General features: G+C 38.2%; 2 protein-coding genes across 3 annotated transcripts in view; one reads left to right on the top strand and one right to left on the bottom strand.

Annotated features, from left to right (window-relative positions):
* The window catches only part of HHLA2 (HHLA2 member of B7 family), a 29,024-nt gene extending 12,850 nt beyond the window's left edge, over positions 1-16,174 (top strand). Inside the window, exons 4-9 of one of the 2 annotated variants that reach the window (XM_081797416.1) lie at positions 1,197-1,550; positions 2,496-2,759; positions 4,632-4,952; positions 7,891-8,001; positions 10,360-10,415; positions 11,411-16,174. In XM_081797416.1, the coding sequence (XP_081653542.1) occupies positions 1,197-1,550; positions 2,496-2,759; positions 4,632-4,952; positions 7,891-8,001; positions 10,360-10,415; positions 11,411-11,446 (1,142 nt within the window). In that variant the 3' untranslated portion in view covers positions 11,447-16,174. The remainder of the gene's footprint in view (positions 1-1,196; positions 1,551-2,495; positions 2,760-4,631; positions 4,953-7,890; positions 8,002-10,359; positions 10,416-11,410) is intronic. The other variant, XM_081797417.1, reaches the window with a different exon arrangement.
* The window catches only part of MYH15 (myosin heavy chain 15), a 150,507-nt gene continuing 141,994 nt past the window's right edge, over positions 13,710-22,222 (bottom strand). The window contains 3 exon segments of the mRNA XM_081816033.1: positions 13,710-13,868; positions 15,840-15,971; positions 16,871-16,974. Of these exon segments, the coding sequence (XP_081672159.1) occupies positions 13,710-13,868; positions 15,840-15,971; positions 16,871-16,974 (395 nt within the window).

The following is a 22,222-nucleotide window of genomic DNA, read 5'->3' as shown; positions in this document are numbered from 1 at the left end:
TAAGGGAATATTAGAGGTGTTTAGTAGAGCAATTAGGGAGATTGACAAAAACCACTCCTTCCCCCCCACCACCACCTTTCTGTGTCTTTCTCTCAGCATAATACTGCATCCCTATAGTTCTTTGTACAGAAATAAGCTAAATCTCTCTGAGGGAGAGAAGTGGGACATAGCAGAGTGGAAAGAGCCCCAGAAGAGGACGCAGAGGGAAAAGACTGTGATAAGGCCACATAAGCACTCAATTCTCCCATCTTGGGTGGTCTTGGCCAAGGTCCAAAGGAGTTTACTCCATCATCTGTAAGATAAGACCCTTTCCAGTTCTAATATTCTAAAATCCATAGATAGGGTACATAATCTACTTAAAATGTTTTGGGAATTGGTCAAAGAAGCTGGATGTTGCCTTCAAGGATTATGAAATGGCTAAATATATTTTCTTTGCAAAAATCTTGATTGTGCTACATCAAAAACTAATGATGTATGGTGACTAACATAACATAATAAAATAAAATTTAAAAAAATCTTGATTGTGATGAATCCATCTGCTTTTCAAAATTAATTTCTGAAGTTAATAGTAAAGTATATGTATAAATTATAAATATATATGTATGTGTATATATGTGTGTATATATCTCAGGATGATTGATACTTCCACATTTATATCCACAATAACATTCCTTTACTATATTTCAGTTGACTCGTAGGATATCCCGAGAGGTGTCCTCAAGCCAAAATAAATGAGTCACTTCACTTCCCCTTTTGGATTCCTCCTGCTCAGGTGTTCCCTTGCTTGCAGCTAATGTCTGCATATTTCTAACAGATTCCTGAATCAAGCATTGTCTTCTACATACTCCAAATATTTCCTAATGAAACCAAGTTAAATTTGTTCTAATCTTTTAGAGCCTGCTGAGTCTAGTTAACTGGATAAACTAATTTGTTATTGTTGTAGTAGATGTTAAAAGTGAATGTGTTCAGGAATAAAAATCAACAGGAGTCTTTTGTATGCATAATATACAATTTCAGAAACTCTACCACAAGCTTTGTGGCTTTTTTTCTAGTAATCAGACTAGCCAGGGTTCTTGATGCTGTGGTCTGTTAGTGATCAGGCTGCTGACCCAGGATAGTTCTGCTAGATGGTGCTGATAGAGCCCTAAATAAATAACCTATCATTAATTCTCTTCATACCTGCTCTTGATTTTTAGATACATTCTTTTTAGCTTCCCCCAATCTTGTTACTACTGAGGAAGAGCAAATAGTCATTGGAAGACTTGGAGAAGATATAATTCTCCCTTGCTCATTTGAAAGTGAGCCTGAAGTCGTAATTCACTGGAAGAATCAAGATAACTATGTTTACTCATACTACAAAGACAGTGACTATTTGGAAAATCAAGATCGCAGATACACAAACAGGACATCCCTCTTCCATAGTGAAATTCACAATGGGAATGCCTCTTTATCTTTAAGAAGATTAAGCCTTCTGGATGAAGGAATTTATGTATGCTATGTGGGAACAACATCTAGAAAAATCATAAATAAAGTGGTACTAAAGGTGGGAGGTAAGCAAGCATGTAAGGTTTTATAAAACATAGCAATGATATCATTCCGTGTTTTTCTGAAATACCTTTTTCTTAATTGAATATGCTATGGGCTTCCTTCCAAGTCAATACATACAAATCTACCTCATTTTTTAAATGCATGGTATCTCATAGTATAGACATGTTATAATTGATACACCCATTCTTCCACTGGTAGATATTCAGGTATTTCCAATGATTTATACAACAAATGTTGTGCTGAGCATTCTTGTATTTAATAGTGGGAAATGATCAGAAAGAAAAGTATCAGAAAATTTTAATACATTACTTTGACCAGCAGCAAAATAGTATCCATTTTCCCCTTAGTCTTAGCAGCACCTAATGTTATCAATCTTAATTTCTGCCCATATGATATTCTTTAAAATTGTTGAATTATTGGCTTAATTTGTTTAATTTTAATATATGCTTTCTGTCTGTATTAACTTTATAACTTATTTATTTATGGGGGAGGGGCATTTTCTAGTGGGTTATTTTATACAGCACTTGTTTCTTCTTTTTCTGTCTCACTTAGCTGCTTCAGACTTTAACTCAGAAATCTAAAGATCATGTGTAAACAAAGAATCAAAAAGGTTCTGAGTTATTACCTGGAGAGTACAGAGTGTTTCATGAGCTCTAGTTTATATTGGTTGCTCAGCGAGGTCATTAGATTTCTTTTTAGAACTCTTACTAGAGAATTAAGATTGCTAATTGCTAAGAATTCATGCATGCTTTTTTTTTTTCACTTGTGATAACCACAGTATGTATCCTAAGTTTGTATAGTTTTTGTTTTTCCTTTAGTAACTGCCAATTTTTGCTCATAAAGCTTAGCTTTTCATTTCATAGGTATTAAAATAATAAGTGTTGTGCACAGATGGCTTAAAAAGAAGCTAATGACAGTCCCTCATTGTCCTTCTTTCTCACCCCTAGCTTTCGTCACACCTGTGATGAAGTATGAAAAGAGGAACACAGACAGCTTCTTAATATGTAGTGTGTTAAGTTATCCTCATCCACTTATCACATGGAAAACTGACAATACATCCATCTCTGAAAGCAATATGGAAAAAATTGAATCTTCGGGTCCTTTTTATGTTGACAGTATGATAAATATTACAGGATCAAATTTATCTTATGAATGTGCTATTGAAAACTCATTACTGAAACAAACATGGACAGGGGGATGGGCAATGAAAGGTAGGTTCCATTGGGCTTTCTGTGTGCACGTGCTATGTCAGAGGTTGGAAGGAAATGAGGATTGATTTATAGGGAAAGAATGGAACACAAAAGAAAGAAAATGCATCCTCACCGGTGAGAAGACCAAGACTACAGTCCCAAGTCTAATATTTACTGACTCTGAGCACTAGCTCCTCACTGGCAAAATGGAAGTAATTCCTACCTGCTAGGTGTTTGAGTTGAAGGAAAACATGTGAAATGGAAAGTAGCAAATCTATTCATGAATATTATCATATTTCTCTGATTCATCTTCTAAATAGAATTTTCTACCTGAATTGTACTTTAAAAGATGTGAGAAGAAAGCTTGCCTATTAGATCCACAATCTGTGATGCTTGCCAATCTTTCAACTAAACAAAAATTCATTAGTATTATTGCTTCTGTTTATTCTCTTTGCATAGTATTAGCCCATTAAACTTTATCAACAATTCTATCATAGCACGAGCAGTTTTTAATACTCATTTATTTGAACAAACTGAAATTTTGATCAATCTCTACATCACCTACTATTTAAGATTAAGAGGAAAAAATTAGTTTGATATCTTATCCAAACTTCACGGAAAAATGTTTTATATTTTAGAAGCAAAGAAAAATGTTTTAGTAAATCCCCATTATATGGAGAAAGTGGAGGTCAGCTATCCTTTTTGGCCTTCTTTTCCTGAGTTTCATATTCTCAAAGTGCTTGCCAAGAAGACCCTAAGTTATGAGTGATTCTCCACCTTTACATAATCTCAGTGTCAAAGGCATGGTTGTCAATGTTCAGTTTTCCAGGTGGCAATGGAAACTTGAGAAAGTATTGAAAATATTCATATTAAATTGTAGATATTTTCTTTGGAAAATCATATTTTCTCATGTTTATTCAGAATTGAGTATCCAGAAGCATCCACGGTTCCTTAGGCTCAGTGCTATGTTGTCTTGTTGAGGATTTATTATACGCCAAGTTTGTTGCTATCAGTCTGTGAACTTAAGAATGTGTACACTTGAGGTGCCTGAGTGGCTCAGTCGTTTAAGCGTCTGCTTTTGGCTCAGGTCATGATCCCAGGGTTGTGGGACTGAGTCCCTCATCAGGCTCCCTGCTCAATGGGAAGTCTGCTTCTCCCTCTCCCTCTGCCCCTCCCCCTTCTTGTGAGCTCTCTCTCTCTCGTTCTCTCATTCTCTCACTCTCTCCCTCTTGCTCTCACTCTCTCAAATAAAAATCTTAAAAAAAAAAATGAATGTGGATGCTTATTCATTTCTGGATCCACAGCATCTAGTACAAACATGTAAAAATTAAACTAGGAAAATAGCATATAAAGGGAGCAATTAATTCTGTTCACTGTGGTTGGGTATAGAATATCTGAGAATATCCAGCAGAGTCCCTACTCTCATAGAGCTCAGTCCCGTGGAGGCTTACCTATACACACTTGGAAATATACTTGTAATGTGCAGGAAAAGAGACTTTGTGCAGAAAGTGATTAAGAAGCAATTGAGACAATAGAGACTACTAGAGAGTAGACAGAGTGGCAAGAGGAGGGTCCTGGGGAATACCAGCATTTGAGGGGTCAACAGAAGAAGAACATTGAGTTTGAAAGCCTGGTAACTGGTAGCAGCATTCTTGAGTACTCACTCTCAGGTGTAGGAGTTAGAAACCAGTAATGTCACCTCACTAGCTAGTCCAGGCGTAGACCTCCTTGAAGGGCTAAACCTAATCATGGGAAGTGTTAAAATGGTGGTGCTATGTCAGAGGTTGGAAGAAACGCATTTCCAAAGGTATTTCTCGAAGCATTGCTAAGTGTAACTTAGAAAATTCATTTGAAATTGTATTTTCATTGTTTCCTTTTCTATCCTGTTTTTAGATGACCTTCATAAAATGCAAAGTGAAAATTTTTCACTCTCATGTGAACTTAATAACAGTATTTTTTTACTGGATCAAGACTTCAAAGTCACTTGGTCCAAAGTAGAAAAAGAGACCTCCTCCATCCTGGCTTACTTTCTGAGCTCCTTACGAAATACAACTATCTATGGACCCCGAGTATCCTGGAACAAAGAACGAATAAACCAGACTGACTTTTCCTTGACTTTGAAGGATCTTATTCTTTCAGACAGTGGGGAATACTTATGCAATATTTCTTCAAGCAAATATACTTTCCTCACCATCCAAGCACTGCATGTAGTAGGTGAGTTACAAGTGGGGTTGGATAATTGGTTTTGGCTATAGCAGTAGAGATTATGAATATCAAACAGGAAATTAGGTTGGCATTTAAAGAATAATTCTGATTAGTATTTCTGAAAACGTTATCTACAGGGATATTTTTGGTCAAGATGTAGTCAACCGCCTTCTTTCAAACACGTAAGAGTCCTGCATTGAAAAAAAAATTATTTCCATAAGATTTCCTTTTCATAGTTTCAAGGTTTCAGAAATGAAGGAGGAACCTACATGATTTGGTGACTCTATAGCCTAATTATCCTCAATTCCTGTTTACTGCTATGCCTAACACATGCTTTAGGGTCTGGGGAGTTGAGGCTTCAGGCACAGTAAGAAGTTAGAATTGGGACTCTGGTAGATGCTAGGGAAGCATGGTCTGTGAACTTGGTGGAAACAGCCACCAACGGACATTGGAAGCACTAAGTGTACACTGATTCAGCTCATTTTTTACCTCTAGTGATAGCTAATCGCCAAAACTCTTTAAAATATTTCTAGTTCACTCTCTATAGAGTCATGGCACATGTACCCATGAAGCTGATTTTCTAGGTGGGCTGGTTGATCCCCTTACCCTTAAGCTATCAATTGGATATCATGGGACATAGTGGCAGCTCTCTATTAAAGATATTTGAGTCAGTAAAACATATTTTAAAAACATTTCTATTATTTTAGTTGTGAAAATTAGGAATAACAGATCTGGAGGTTCAGTGATTTTATGTAGTGAGATTTAGAGATAAGAACACAGAGTTGCCCTTAGGTCAAGTAGTCTTTGAATAGAAGCTTCTAGACACTGAGGGATGATACTCCCTTTGTGCACAGCTGTCATTTTGAGAGTGCTGAAAACGGGCGCAATTGAAGCTCCTATTTTTCTCCCAAATAAGAATGTTAGTTTCATGTAAAATATAGATAAGCTTACATTCTATTTTTCAAATTTTGCCTCATGTTGGATTCATTTTGGAATGTAGGAATAAAAAAAGACAGGAAGATATGGTTCTGAAGATCACGTATGACCCATCTTTCTAACCAGAGATTTAATTTTTAGTTTACACAAAGCAAAGCATCAGGACTATTCTATCTCTGACAAAAGAAGCTTTTCAGAACCTCCCATTCCCAAGTAAACCCTAGCCTGTTGCGACTGGAGGAGGGTCTGCCCATACTCTCCCCCCAGAAAGAGGTGTGTAGCAGGAGCAGCAGAAAGAGGGCAGGGCAGCAAAGAGGGTAAGCACTGCTAGTATCCTAGATAATCACTCTCTTTATTTATTTATTTATTTATTTATTTATTTATTTATTTATTATATGTTATATTAATCACCATACATTATATCATTAGTTTTGTTGTAGTGTTCCATGATTCATTGTTTGCATATAACACCCAGTGCTCCGTTCAATACATGCCCTCCTTAACACCCATCACTGGGCTAACCCGTCCCCCCACCCCCCCCCTCTAAAACCCTCAGTTTGTTTCTCAGAGTCCATAGTCTCTCATGGTTTGTCTCCCCCTTCGATAATCACTCTTTCAAAGAAATTTGGTTTTCTCTTCTGAATCACAATTTTCTACTTGTTATCTTACCCAGGAGATACTACAGCATTTGAAAAGGAAGCCCAGATTGGGGGGTAAAGGGAGTTATGATTCCTAGAGTCTAGATCTACTTAATAAAGGTTGCACGGAATTGAATGGAATTGAATAATTCTTGCTAAATTTTGCTGCTGAATCACTATGTGATGTTGAGCAAATCTCTTTACAGTGGAGGAAGTGAGGGTGACAAAGTAAGAAAATGCTATACCTTGCAGGACTTTCTTCAGGAGGAAAAGTATGCATGTTTTTTTTTTTCTTTTTAAGATTTTATTTATTTGTCAGAGAACGAGCACAAGCAGGGGGAACGGCAGGTAGAGGAGGAAGAGGGAGAAATAGACTCCCTGCTGAACAAGGAGCCTGATGCTGGGAGTTGATCCCAGGACCCTGGGATCATGACCTAAGCCAAAGGCAGAGGCTTAACCAACTGAGTCACCCAGGGGTCCCGGAAAACTATGTGTATGAAAACACTTTCGAAAGTCAACATTTCTACTTAATTGCTCACTCTTTATATGGGTATACAATTTCAGAATGACACAAATATGTGTAGAGATTAATGTTTTAGTGGTTGCAGAACATTATTAATAAAGAGTATGTTCATAAAAATGGACATCTGTTATATTAAAAAAAATAGCTATAAACACTTTTTCACCTTGAATTGGCCTGTGTGCTCTAATGCTTGCCCCTACTCTGTGGCAGAATGTAGATCACAAGATTAGCAGATTCTGACTTGAGTAATTCAAAGTCTCCAAGTTTCTGCCTTCTGGGGTCCTACTTCCTTTAATCCTAATTACAACAATTATAGTTCCAACAAAGATGCTGGAAAAATCCCGGTTCCTCCAGTGATTCTGAGGAACATCAAAAGCACTCTATTATCCTGGTGTTTGCCTGTCACCTCTCACTCAAGGCGCTGACTTCTCTACTCCACTGATCGCCTCTGCACTTACCCTGTTCCTCTTTGCCCCTGTCTTCTCCAAACTAGGGGTACACTCCACTCTCTCTTCATCCTCCAAGGAGAATGCTGGGCTGAGGTTATTCTGTAGTCATAATTATTCCTTTGTAACTGTGTGTTAACTCTTTACAATATAAAACAAGAGAAACTCACAATGCATAATAGACTCATTGCTTCTCAAGTTTGCAACCTTTTATTTCCCCCAATACCCACCCCCTACCAAGCCCCAAATTGGTTAATATTCCAGCTTATGTAGGTTTTCCACAGTAGAGACATTGAGACTGGGAGGTATTTATGCTCATAAACGCAGAAATAACTAGTTTTAAAATCATAAATGTGTTCTTTGGTAATTTTTCTTCCAGCTTATAGACTTTTTATTTTATTTAGAACAGAGTCAAAGCAGAACCACGTGGATAATTATTCCATCTTTGGTGATTTTGGGTTTCCTGGCAATTTGCATATTCTGTATATTAAAAAGATACAAGTGTTCCAGGAGAGGTAGGTATCTCATGGAGAATATGAGCTCTGTGTCTGGGTGTTCAGGTAGAGGTGTATCAAGGATGACCTGCAGCTAACCCTACACGACTGTTGGGCATGTAAACAGGTCTGAATTTTCTGGACAGTCATTTGTAAAATTTATCAGAAATCCTTTAAAAAGTTCCCACATTTCCAGCTAACTATACTTCTAACAAATGTATCCTGAATTAAATGTTCAAAGATGTAACAAGCCATATACAAGCACATACATTGCAGCACACTGAAAAAATTTAAATCTAGCACTAAAATAATACACAGAATTACCAAAATTATCTCACACTGAAAAATAGCTCAAAAGAAATAAGCCCAAACTTTAAAAATGGGTGCCTTTGGAAAGAGTTTGTCCCTATGTCTAGACTTGCTTTAGTCCCTGCACTCTCTCTTCTCTTTCTTTGAGCTTTGTCTATGCTGCTACTGCTTTGTCTTTTATGGGCCAATTTATTTTAATCCTTGTCGCATTTTTAAAACACTTTTTCTAGATTTTCTGCAACAAACTTGGGTTACTTACAGGTAATTTAAAATGACACATTAAGCTGCTATGGTCACAGGACTTCTTAGAAGACTTGACTTGTACTGACAGAATTAAATCTAGGAAAAACTTAGATGTACTTATTTCCACATTTTATAGACCAGGAAACTGGAATCCAAGAAGTTAGGTGCATGAAACAGACTTATGTATACTACTTAAGGTGACCCAGCTGCTCTCTCTTATTCCATAATCTGAGAAACCTAAGAGTCCTGGGAGGTTGAGATAGATCCTATGTCCCTTCCTCTGACTGATAATCACCTTTTGCCCCTGACGAAGTTAGGGGATTTGGTCATAGCAGACAACTTTATTGAAAGTAAGATATTAAGCGTGACAATGAGCAAGAGTTTCACCAGTTTTACCCTGTGATTGTTTATACTAATAGGCAGGCTAGTCTTGCTTATTACTGGTTGCTCCTGTCCCTTAGCTGGCCAGAAGTAGAAAAATATGGGAAATCACAGGCAAGTCTAGTTTGTCCCCTAAAAGCAACCTCTGACCTCATATAATGATGCTTGTGACTAGATTCGGGTTCAAAAATTATAGGACAGAGGGGCCCTACATACTGCTCCAGAATGACAGTTTAATTTCTATATTAGAAGTGTGCAAAAGTTAAGTCCCAACAGAAAACGCCTGGCACACTCACAACTGTACAAGGGGGAGCACAGAAGATAGTTCATTTCCCCAGAGCTGGGAGCAGCTGATTTGCTAGCAAATCTAAACTGGAAGGGACAAGGAGAGGGTGCAGTTCTCAAAACCCAGGAGGAGAGAGTCATGTAAAATCAAATGCCTTGTAGGGAGAGTGACTTTTACTTGAGGACACAGCCAGACCACAGCGACCTTACAAAGAAGGAGCTGGAAGAATAAATATGTGATTTTGCCCTTCCCTCTCCCTGCTCTCCACTCCAACTGGAAGTCAGGGGGAAGATACAGCCTGTAGAAGGAATCCGTCCAGGTCAGCTTCCCAGGGCAGACAGCAGGCTGGGTTCTGATTCTGGAGGGTCAGTCAGGAGCTATCAGCAAAAACAATGTCAGGGTATTGGCTACTTAAACAACCAATGTTCTATAGCTCTGTAGTTAGATAGGCTGAAAATATATTTCAAGCTGTTACACTAAAGGCCCCCAACCATTGCCTACCTCCAGGTCCTTGGTTGTAGTTCCATATGACCATGGTATGTGTTTTCTTTTTTAATTTCCTTTTTTTTAAATTTTATTTTATTATGCTATGTTAGTCATCATACATTACATCATTAGTTTTTGATGTAGTGTTCCATGATTCATTGCTTGCGTGTAATACCCAGTGCTCCATTCAATACGTGCCCTCTTTAATTCCCTTTTCTAGAACTGTTTTAAAATGCCCTTAGTCTAGGATAAGTATAAATTATCCTAGATTTTAGCAAGGCACAAAAGGAAGGCCTTCCTTGGAAAACAGCATCGTACCCCTTTTTCATTTGCCATTGATGGGCTTAATCACCACCTCCTTGGCTGTTATCTTCCATTGTTAACAGTATGACTCAGGCCAACTACCCTAAAGAGCCAGGAATTCCTGGCCTGGTTGGACAGCTTTTATCCCTTCTTTGGTACACCTGAATCAGCCGTAAGAATTTATTGTTATTTGTAGCTGATGAGGTATTTCTACACTGACTGCATTTTTAAGGCTGTTTGTTGGAAGAAAGATATGAAATGGGGAGTAACTGAGGTGAGTTTAATAACATAATTGTACTGAGGTACGAATAAAAGATTTTGAGTGTTTGCAAAAAGACTTTTTTCTAAGTTTCTCTTTTTTTTCCCTATAGAAAGGTCTTCTGTCTATACTGAGAGGGCCAACATGGCTAATGCAGAAGAGAGCAAGGTAAAGCTGTTCCTTTATCAAACCATCTATAGCATAAGAATGCTACTATGAAAAAGTAATCAATTCACATATCATCATGCAAGACTTTGACATAGGGAAAAAAAGGGTGAGAGAGATCACAGGGTAACAGAACAGGAAAAAAAATACAATTAGGGCTTTTTCCAATGTCTATAATTAAATAGGCTCTACTTAAATAAGTGGCTGCTCTTCTCATTTCCTATTGTTACTTATGAAGAAGATCTCCAGAGGCACTATGCATTTGATGGTGCACCAATGTACTTGTTCTTCCAATGGAAGCATGGGACTGTATAGAAGTAGAAAGAAATACAAAGTGAGAAAAGCAGATTACAGTTTCTGCCCAGATTCAGATGGTTGGCCTTCCATACTTTTCCAACCACTTCTAGGCTCCTTGGGGACTGATAATTCACTTACAAATTATAGTTTGATGGCAAATTCAGTTGTTTAAAATGGAGTTCAACTTTTTTGCTACACACCTTTTATTATGAGTTCCATTAATCAGAATATAAAAGCAAAGAATGGGGTAAACATGTTTTTTCTACTGGTTAAAAACTCAGGAACTAATCTAAATGGGAGATTAAAATCATAACTACTTATAACTGTCTCATGGATTTCTTTCTTTTTTTTTTTTTAAAGATTTTATTTATTTATTTGAGAGAGAGAGAATGAGAGAGAGAGAGCATGAGAGGGAGGAGGGTCATAGGGAGAAGCAGACTCCTCGCTGAGCAAGGAGCCCGATGCGGGACTCGATCCAGGGACTCCAGGATCATGACCTGAGCCGAAGGCAGTCGCTTAACCAACTGAGCCACCCAGGCGCCCTGTCTCATGGATTTCTGATTACAGATGCAAACAATAGCTCTAAAGCTCCTCACTCCCAAAAACCAAAACAAAACACTATCATCATTAAATGCTTAAGATAAAAATGGTTATTCTGACATGAACCACAGCCATTTTAAGTCCATTTTTCTTGGTTCTAGGCTCTTTCAGAACACCCAGCTAGTACAGGAAATTAAGACAGGACTGTGTCAACACATGAAGAGCATCCTTAATATCCAGTGACTTCACTTCCCCTTTCTTCACTGCAAGTCCAGAGGTGGCTTGTCATGGCCTAATAATTCTACCATTGGAAAGACTTGAAACCATTATCTTTCCCACTATCACATTTATTCTTCAAGTCCTAACCATCACTCTCTGACTCCCTACCTGCATCAAGATTATGAATGCCTGGATGCCAATTCAAGCTTAGAAAAGAACTGTCTCATTCAGTGACATTCCTGCTGCAGTCCAGGAGGCCACACTGAGATTCCCACCAAGATCTTGGAAGAAATGTATCACTAAGTGTTGATTCAAAATCTGATCAACTAATGATGAGTGAGAGAGCACCTAGAAGCAGAAATCACCTTAGTGAAAAGGTGAAAAACCAGGGCAATTGATATACTAAGGTATCGTACTCCAGCTTTATATGAATAGTTAATAATTAACTAGATTTAATATGGTGAGTCTTAGGGACTCCAAAGTGTAAAAATGTCAGTATCTCCAAGATTGCCTAGAGCAAAGGGCCCTATCAACTCACGAACTGACATCTCTGGGGGTTGGGTTATACCTTCCAACACCAGGTTTGCATAGCTGAGTGACATTAGCTATGAAGATAATTTGATTCAATCTTCTGACTCGGTTGTCATATTGTTAATCAGCCTAATAATAAATTTAGATTTCCACATAAATTTTTACACAGAGAGAGAATGGATAGCCCAGCTGACTTGATGATCTCTTCCCTTTATTTTAATCAATTTATAAGAAAGTCTAACCAGGATTTTAGTGACTTAAGTTTTGACCCTATAGTTTATAGGAGAAAACCAACCCTGAATTGTGTATTCATGCTACCTCGTCTGATTTTCTCTAAGTATTTGCTACAATGTTGTGACAGGCATTCATCATAAACTGTAAAGTATTGACATCATTATAAAGAAAAACTTTAATTGTGAGGAGAAAATGCTCAGAACTGCTATACTCTTCTTACAAAACGGAAAGACCAAAGTCAACAAATTGAGGATGGTAGACAAGAATGAACCTGGGTCCTTCAATGCTATTGAACCTCTGAATTAATCATAGAGCCACCTGTATGAGTCAAGGTTGGGGTCAGAGAGGCAGAGTGCTGGGAATGACAGAGAATAGGGACTTATTATATGGAATCAACATTATATAATTCTGGGCACTCATGAAGAAGTCTGTGTCAGGCTGTCCCCTCTGCATCTGGGGCTGGGCCTGAAGTAGCTGGAAGTCAGCTGTGCCAGTGGTCAGGAAGGAGAGCTGGATATGGAGTGAGGATGAAAAATGAACAGGTGCTCCTTCACTTCTCCCTCTCAAACCTGGTGAAAATTTCTCTTGTGACCAACTCTAATCCAGAACCACACAGAGAAAGGAAATCCAGGAAATGTTCCTTCTGCTTAGCACAATATAAAGCCAGCATCCCACCTATCACTCAGCTCTCTTGTGTGAGAAACTGCACCAACATGTAGCCTACCTAGGTATAGATTGGGAGGATTTAATCTACAAATTATTTTTTTAAGATTTTATTTATTTGACACAGAGAGAGAGACAGAGAGGGAACACAAGCAGGGGGAGCGGGAGAGGGAGAAGCAGGCTTCCCGCCGAGCAGGGAGCCCGATGCGATGCGGGGCTCAATCCCAGGACCCTGGGATCATGACCTGAGCAGAAGGCAGTCACTTAATGACTGGGCCACCCAGGTGCCCCTAATCTACAAAATCTAAGTGCCTTTGACTGTATGTACATCACAGTGCTAAGAGGAAAGTTTATCAACCCCTACCATTAGTGGCTAAAAACAGAGTCATGAATTATGTTACTATGTTATAAGTAAACTTCATTAACTTTACTTAAAACAATTTACCAACATACCCCAGGCTTCATGGCCTATGTCTTCCATAAATATTACTTATTAAGAGGCAATATGGACAAAAGAACAGGTATTCATTTTTTTAACTTCAGAATTAAAACGATTCTTATTTAATCTTTTATGTAAGATGTTTACTTGTATTTGAGGATCTGAAAAATCCCCAGTAACCTTGGAAGCAGAGACTCTATTACATTTTCTAATCACCTTGTTTAAACTGCTTTCCATACCACATAAACATTTTTTAAATGCTTGTTTCAAAAGCAACATGTTTTTAAATGCAACATGGTTTTTTTAATGCTTGTTTCTAATGCAACTTAAGTTTTCAGCCGTTAAATGGTACCATCCTTGTACTTGTCCAGCCCCTATCCTTCATAAGCAAAGAACTTCTTATTCTTCATGAGCCTGAAAAACAGAGTATGAGTGTGCTCGGTGAGATTCCTGTGATTTTCATCAGCGGCACACACCCAGAACGAAGCCCAGTCCTTTCCAGAGTAAGCAGGCCTTAGCCAACTCCTCATTAGCTTTGAAGGGATGCAGGGAATTGAGGCAATTATGTACATTACAGAAAGCAGATACAGGTAATTCATCTGAAGGACATGCTTGGGCACTCTCAATTTTCTGCCCGCCTAGGCTTGTCGGGGAAGGCAGTGCCCTCTACAAAAGACCCCACAAGGGAAAGACTGTGGCCACATCACCAACTGGTTCCACAGTCCAGACAGACACCCAATTCTTTCAGAAAACCTTTTCTCTTGGTTTATGACAGTTGAGAGATTTTTCAGGCTTTCCTTCTGAGAATGGGAAACAATTAGTCATTGCACTGCCAAGGATGGTTTTCCTAGTCATCTCGGGCCTCTCAGAAGCAATTTCTGCTTCACTCATTTTATTCTTTGTTAGAAATAACTGTGACAAAGTCGAATACATTACATATGTTTTGCAGCCCTTTCGACCTCCTCCAGCTGAGTGCAAGCGTAACACATGGGAGGCATTTCCCTAAACAAAACCATTATATGGAGTTGATGGGCAGGCCCTGCCTCTAAGACCCCAAATCCAATGCCATGACCCTTCTCAAATTGAGGGCAGAGTTCAAACCACTTAACTGGACCTCTGCTCATAGGCCTTATCCCTGAGACAATCTTCAGGCAGCAACAAGAAATCTCTGGAGTGTGCCAATGACTCATGCTTCTCATATTTAGATCTAAATATATTCGATATAACCAACTTTTAGATTCTCCTTCAAAAGAGATTATTTTGACCTCCTTCCAGGTAGTATGTACTATGGACAACCCTATCTGCTTATCTTGCAGAGTTATTAGTAGCTCATTTATGATAAGAAGACCAGGTATGTACCAAGTTTTTAAAAATGAAATGGTACCTATCTGTGCTAGGCACCGTGCTTTATAGGCATTCCATAAAGGGCAGTGAATGGCGCATTATCTAATGCCCTTTAATTCATTTCTCCTAAAGCCAGACCTCATTAAAAAACCCTGTGTTTGTGGGAAATCTCAGAAAGCTGGGGCTTCCTATTTTGTATAACCCCCAAGTTCATATGTTGAAATCTCAATCTCCACAGTGATGGCATAAGGAGGTGGGGCCTTTAAGTCATGAGGATGGAGCTCTTGTGCATAGGATTAGTGCCTTCTATAAAAATCCCCAGAGAGCTGCTTCCCTCTCCCCACCCCTTTTACTACGTAAGGACATAGAGAAAAGGGCCGTCTATGAGGAAGTGACCCTCACCAGACACTGAATCTGCCAGCACCATGATCCTGGACTGTCCGCCCTCCAGAACTGTGAGAAACGTTTGTTATTTATAAGCCACCCAGTCTCTGGCATTCTGTTAGCAGCCTGAACAGACATTGACCCTGACAAGCCTACAGTTCGCTGGTCTTGGTCGTGCTGCCACTTTGCTAGAAAAGTTAGGGTGGCAGCCCCTACCCTGGGATCTGAATAGTAGTGTTGAAAACCACAGATAGGGGGAAATAACCCTTTCCCCTTGTTTTAGGACAGAATGAGGGATAAAGCAGAAAGCTAGAGAAGACAAGTACATTTATTCTCCACTGCCTCAACTTTAAACCTCACCACCCAGGTCTCCATACTGATCCAGTATAAAGTCAGGTACTTATCTACATAGAAAGACTTAACTCAGTTTCAAGCAGATCCATCTGTGCTTTTAAAATCATCTTTGCTTTCTGGACTCCTGACTGTTCTACACAAATGAATCTAGGACCTGGAACTCGGAGCCGGCAAGTTCACCTGGAATTAAGCATTTGAGAAGTATAAATACAACGTACATTCCACTCAAATGCTTAACACTGTATATTACCTGGCCAAAGAAAATTTAGTAAATATGGGAAGAGCTTAGCAGAACCTACTTTTTGTTTTTTCTCTTCAAAGTCTTTTGAAAAATAATTTCTTGTTCTACTGGTCTCTGTAATGACATGAGCTCTAAACATACACACTTTAAGAATTACAACAGAGTTGAATATCTGACATACCTTTTTTCTACACTCTTTTGCTTTGATCCTGAGTTTATTGACTTGAGATTCTATCTCTGCCCTTTCCTTAGCTTCATTCAACTCATGTTGCTGCTTCTTATACTTGGAAAGATATTGATTGGCTTGTACTTCCTATAAAAATAAAAAAAAAAATGAAAAAATATCCCTGTGCCTGCATAGTCATTTTTTTCTGCTTTGACATGAAAAAGTTGAAAAATGTGTGAAAGGAATCTAAACTTCTGAGTATTGAATGGAATATATTTTGGTATAATATATAAGAATTCAGACTTTCTAATAGGCATGAGATCCATTTTTGTAACCATTGTTCTCTGGAAATTTAGAACCTGCTCAGCACGTTCCACTAATTGGAGCTGGTATGGCTTTCACAGGCATGTTACATGTAAGAAAAACCACAATTGTTTCATAATCAGTTAAACATTCTAGTTTACCTTTGAGTAGAGGGGGTTTATCTTTAAAAATTATACAAGTCAACAGGTAATTTTTAGTCCTAGCAGTGTTTTAGCCCAAATCATTGAAATATAGGCGATATTAGGTATAAACCAATGTATATGGCACTTATGAATTACATTCTATGTAGCTATGGATATTAATCCAGGGTTGGCAAGTACATTTCAAATGATGGTAGTTTGGGCCACAGTTATGTCCAGGCTCATCAGGAAAAAGGACTGTGAGCCACATTATGCTCACCCAAGGTTTTGGGGTGAGGAAGGCCCCAGAGTGCTTACCTGGCCAAAAATTCACCATCCCTATGCAACACCATGTTCTTACTGGACTCATTTCTTACAATTTACATGTTTGAGTATAAAACAAGGTTGAGCAAGAGCTCTGGCTCCCTGGAAGGAAAAGTAACAATTTTTTGAACATTGTGATAATTCTAGTTTGAGAAAAACTAGAGAATGAACAGACTTTAAGCTGAGCTGGTCCTCTCCAGACAAAGTGCTTACCTATCTCCATTAATCAAAAACAATGGCTGGGAAATCCATTAGACGGCAATAGCCCCAGGTACTTACGGCTGCCTCCATTTGCTGCTTGTAACTTTGTACTTGTAGCTGAGGTTTATCCATCAGAGTCTGCATCCTGCTCAGATTTTTCTTGTCTTCCTCTGCCTGAAATGCTTAGGTATGTATATGAAGGTGATTTGAATGATCCAGCAGTCTGCATTGGGAGTCACCTCATGAGCAAGTAAGAGTTAGGAAACTTTATTAAACAACATATTTGAATTGTGATTTGAAAAATGGGTCTAACTTTACTGATCCCTAGTTTTGAGAAATTAACACAACTCTGAGCACTGACAGTCTTTTCTCCTGATCCATCACAGAACTCCATTAGCCTTTTGCTGAAATAGAAGTTAAAGCCACTAGTTTCAATTTGGTCAGCAGCCCTCCCATCCTAACCAAGCTACACCTGCCTGTGGTTTCTCAGGAGGAATGAAGTACCATTGTTACAAAAGCTGCATGTGCAAAACTAGAAACCTCTCCTCTCACTAATCAAACCAACTCTTCCCTTGAAATTTCTAACTGACTTTTGGCTTTGGATAATGAAACTATAGAAAAGGTAAGTTTTCTGGAATTCTGGTGTGGGCATCAGCAGAGATAGGAAAATTTTATGAGCTGTGGGGATATTGGTGTGTACATTCTCATTGCTTCCATTGCAATCAGGCGTGGGCTAGAGAAAGGAAATCTACTAAAATAGAGTTCCTCAACTGTGCTCTATAGAGCCTTGAGTATTCTGAGGAAACAGGAGGGGAGAGGCAGGCAGGAAGACTCTGCACGTCCTCCACTTTCCTATGACCTTTCAACTAGAGTATCTCCATTTTGGAGCTGTTGAACTTCCCAAAAGAAGAACATTTCAAATGGTTGATGGTTGAGATACTGATTTAATCAAGACCTACCCCTGCTGCTCAAATTATTTTCCTGTTTTCATCTTACCTATTTCATCAAATGTCAACACCTTTGGTGACATTCATGGTCTTTCCACCTACCTTCCACTGCCTTCCACAAACCTCCTCCACTCCAAGTAGGCTCATCTCCTACTACCTCACAGCTTTCCTGCTTATTTCCACCTCTGTAAATTCAGTCAATATCTCCCCCCCCACACACACACACAGCACAGAGGCAACAGATAGAAACACCCAGTCTTTTCATGAAAGATGTCTCTTTGCTTATCCTAGTAGCTGCAGGCTAGGGGCAGGCTTCTAATTTAAAACACATCAACGGGCTGACTGTGATACTCTCCAGAGTCTGGAGAGGCAAGTAGGCATATTCACACTTGCCCTCTGCCTCACACCAGGTTTCTGATATCTCTCAGAAAGGAGCTTGTGCATATTTGTCACCCTAGTTTTGTGGCTGCTGCCCAGGGAATACCCCATGAAGGCATGGCTCTGGTGGCCAATGGGACTTATGCTCATGGGTCCCATAAGACTGCAACAAACAAAAACTGCTTAACCACCTGCCCCTTCCCGGGCCATGGCACAGTATAGTAGCAGCATACCGAAATGCCATCATTCTGTAAAAGAGACCAATTCATTTACCTTAGTAGCTGTGACTGAGGAGTTGACTTCTAATTTAACATACATCAAGGGACTGAGTGCAATCTCCCCCAGAGACTGGGAACTTGGTAGGGGACAGCTTTATGCTCTCCATCTGTCCCACCCTAGCTTGCTGATGCTGCCAAGAAAGGAGCTTGTGCACAGACCTGGTGCCCTGGATTTTGTAGCTCTGTGCAGAAGACACATCCCTTGATAGCCTGGCTCTGGTGGCCAGCAGGGCTTGTGTTCACAGAATCAATGGGACGGTAGCAAACAAAGAAACTGTTCGGCTCAGCACAAAAACAGACAGAAATGTCTATCTCCCAGTCTTCCCCTAGAAGAGGTATATTTGCATATTTTAAAAGCTCCTACCTGAGGATCCAGCTTCCAGTCAGCCTGCATCTAGGTACTGAGATCTTCCTCTTTGGACACTAATAGGCTAGGACATCCTCAACTATTGGGAGCCACTAGGAACAAAGAAGACTGCTTGAACAATCACAAAGATTTTAGAAACAACCAAGAGCTAGAGAAGTGTTGAACAATAAAGATCATCTCCTACATGTGGCCACTCAATCAAGACTGGAAGAGGTATCTGTTTTATGTAATGCATAGAAATCAGTACACAAGGAAAAGAAAATGAAGGAACAGAGGAATGTGCTCCAAACAAAAAGCAAAATAAAATCTCAGAAAAAGAGGTAAGTGGTTTATCTGATAAAGAGTTCAAAATAATGGTCCTAAAGAAGCTCACCAAGCTCAGGAGAACAATGCATGAACAAAATGAAAATTTCAACAAAGAGACAGAAAATTTAAGAAAGTACCAAACAGAATCACAGTGATGAAGACTACAATAAGTGGACTGAAAAGTATAATATGGGGATTCAACAGCAGACTAGGTGAAGCAGAAGAAAGGATCAGTGAACTTGAAGACAAGGGCAATGGAATTCCTCTTATCAGAACAACAAAAAGATAAAGAATGATAAAGAGTGAAGATAGCTTAATAGACTTATAGGAGAACATCAAGCAAACATTTGCACATAAGGGTCGCAGAAGGAGAATAGAGAAAGGGGCAGAAAGTTCTTGAAAAAAAAAAAAATAATGGCTGTAAACTTCCCTAACCTAGGGAAAGAAACAGACATCCAGATCCAGGAAGTTCAGAGACTTCCAAATAAAATGAACCCAAAGAGGCCCACACCAACACACACAATATTAAATTGTCAAAGACAGGGAAAGAATCTTAAAAGCAGCAAGAGAAAAACAACTTGTCAAGAGAAAAACAACCCCATAAGACTGTGTAAGCAGATTTTTCAGCAAAACCTTTCCAGGCCAGTAGGAAATGGTATAATATATTCAAGGAGCTGAAAGAAAAAAAACTACCAAACAAGAATACTCTACCTGGCAAAGTTGTCCTTCAGAACTGAAAGAGAGATAAACAGTTTTCCAGACAAGCAAAACCTAAAGGCATTCAATATCATTAGACTGGCCTTACAAGAAATGTTAAAGGGACCTCAACAAGCTGAAATGAAAGGGCTCTAAGAAGTAACAGGAAAATGAATATATAAATCTCATTGGCAAAGATAAATATATAAAATTCAGGATAATATGCTGTTGTGGGTAAATCACTTATATATCTAGTATGAAGGTTAAAAGACAAAAGTAGTAAAAATAACTAACTTCCAAAATCTGTTAATGAATACACAAGATAAAAATATGTAAATGGTGACATCAAAAACATAAAACATGGGCAGGGAGGAGAGTAAAAATATAGAACTTTAGAATGCATCCCAACTGAAGCTTAAAATAAACTATTATAAATACAGGTTGTTTTATGTAAGACTCATGGTAACCACAAAGCAAAAACCTACAGTAGATACAGTAGATACAAAAACTTATAATAGATACACAAGATAAAGAGAGGAATCTGACCATATTACAGAAAATCATCAAATCACAAAAGCAGAAGAAAGGAACACAGGAATTACAAAACAGCCAGGAAACTAACTGGCAATTATGTACATCCCTATCAATAATTACTTTAAATATAGGACTAAATTTTCTCTAATCAAAAGACAAAGTGGCTGAATGGATTAAAAAAACAAGACTCATCTACCTGCTGCCTACAAGAGACTCACTTCAGATCTAAAGACACAAACAGACTCAAAGTGTAACAAGATATTCCCTGCAATTGTTAACCAAAATGAAGGTGGGGTAGCTACACTTCTATCAGACAAAATAGATGTTAAGACAAAGATCTTAATAAGAGACAAAGGTCATTATATAATGATAAAGGGGTCAATTGAACAGGAGGGTATAGCATTTGTAAATATCTATGCACCAAAATAGGAACATCTACATATATAAAGCAAATATTAACAGATCTAAAGGGAGAAATAAACAGCAATACAAAAATAGTAGGGGACTTTAATACCCAACTTTCATCAATAGATAGATCATACAGACAGAAAATCATTAAGGAAACATAGTCCTTAAACAAAACATTAGAACAGATGGACTTAACAGACTGTATACATTCTAACCAAAAGCAACAGATTACACATTATTCTCAAGCATGCATATAAGATTCCTCAGAATAGATCCTATGTTAGGCCACAAAACAAGTCTTAATAAATTTAAAAGGACTGAAATCATATCAAGTATCTTTTCTGACCACAACAGTATGAAACTGAAATTATAAGAAAAAAAAAACTGGAAAATTCACAAATATATGAAGATTAAAAAACATCACTAAACAACCAATGGGTCAAAGAAGAAATCAAAAGAGAAATTAAAAAACCCCCCAAAATATTTTGAGGCTTATATGCAACTGTTGAATCACTAAACTCTACCCTCTGAAACTAAAACAAAACAAAAAGTTGTTCTTTAAAATACTTTGTTGCTATATTGTTCTTCACATAAAAGTTTGTACCTCTAATTTATTCATTGTGAATTTTACCTCTTATCAATATAAACGTACTTTTTTTCCATCAAAAAAATACCTTGAGACAAATGAAAATGGAAATACAACATACCAAAACTTATGGGATACAGCAAAAGCAGTTCTAAGAGGGAAGTTCATAATAACAAATGTCCACATTAAGAAATGAAGAAAGATCTCAAATAAACAAGCTAACATATATATATATACATATGTATGAATATACATATTCACAACAGAATATTACTCAGCCATAAAAAAGGGATGTAATCTTACCATTTGCAGCAACATGGATGGACATAGAGGGTATTATGCTAAGTGAAATAAGCTAGGGAGAGAAAGACAAATGCCATATGATTTCACTTATATGTGTGATTTAAAAAACAAAATGAAGAAACTAACAAAAATAGCAAAAACAGAATCTTAAATACAGAGAACTGGTGGTTGCCAGTGGTGGGAGGGGATGGGCAAAAGAGGTAAGAGGAGTGGGAAATACAGGCTTCCAGTTTTGTAATGAATAAGTCATGGGATGAAAGGCACAGCATAGGGAATACAGCCAATGGTATTGTAATAGCGCTGTATGGTGGCAGATGGTCGCTACTCTTGTGGAGAACATAGCATAACATCTAGAGGTGTCAAATCACTATGTTGTACACATGAAACTAATATAACATTTTATGTCACATATACTTCAACAACAGCAAAATTTTAAATAAACTGTTAAACTTTTAGCTAGACTCACCAAGAAAAGAGATGATTCAAATAAAATTAGAAAGAGGAGACATTACAAGTGATACCACGGAATTTCAAAGGATCATAAGAAACATTATAAACAGTTATATGCTAAAAATTTGGACAACCTAAACAAAATGGATAAATTCTTAGAACATACAACCTACCAAG

This window comes from Leptonychotes weddellii, chromosome 1, assembly GCF_054177405.1.
Source record: "Leptonychotes weddellii isolate Sample4059 chromosome 1, ASM5417740v2, whole genome shotgun sequence".
Taxonomy (NCBI): domain Eukaryota; kingdom Metazoa; phylum Chordata; class Mammalia; order Carnivora; family Phocidae; genus Leptonychotes; species Leptonychotes weddellii.
The sequence above is the reverse complement of the archived record's forward strand: the minus strand, read 5'-3'. Positions and strand labels throughout refer to the sequence as shown.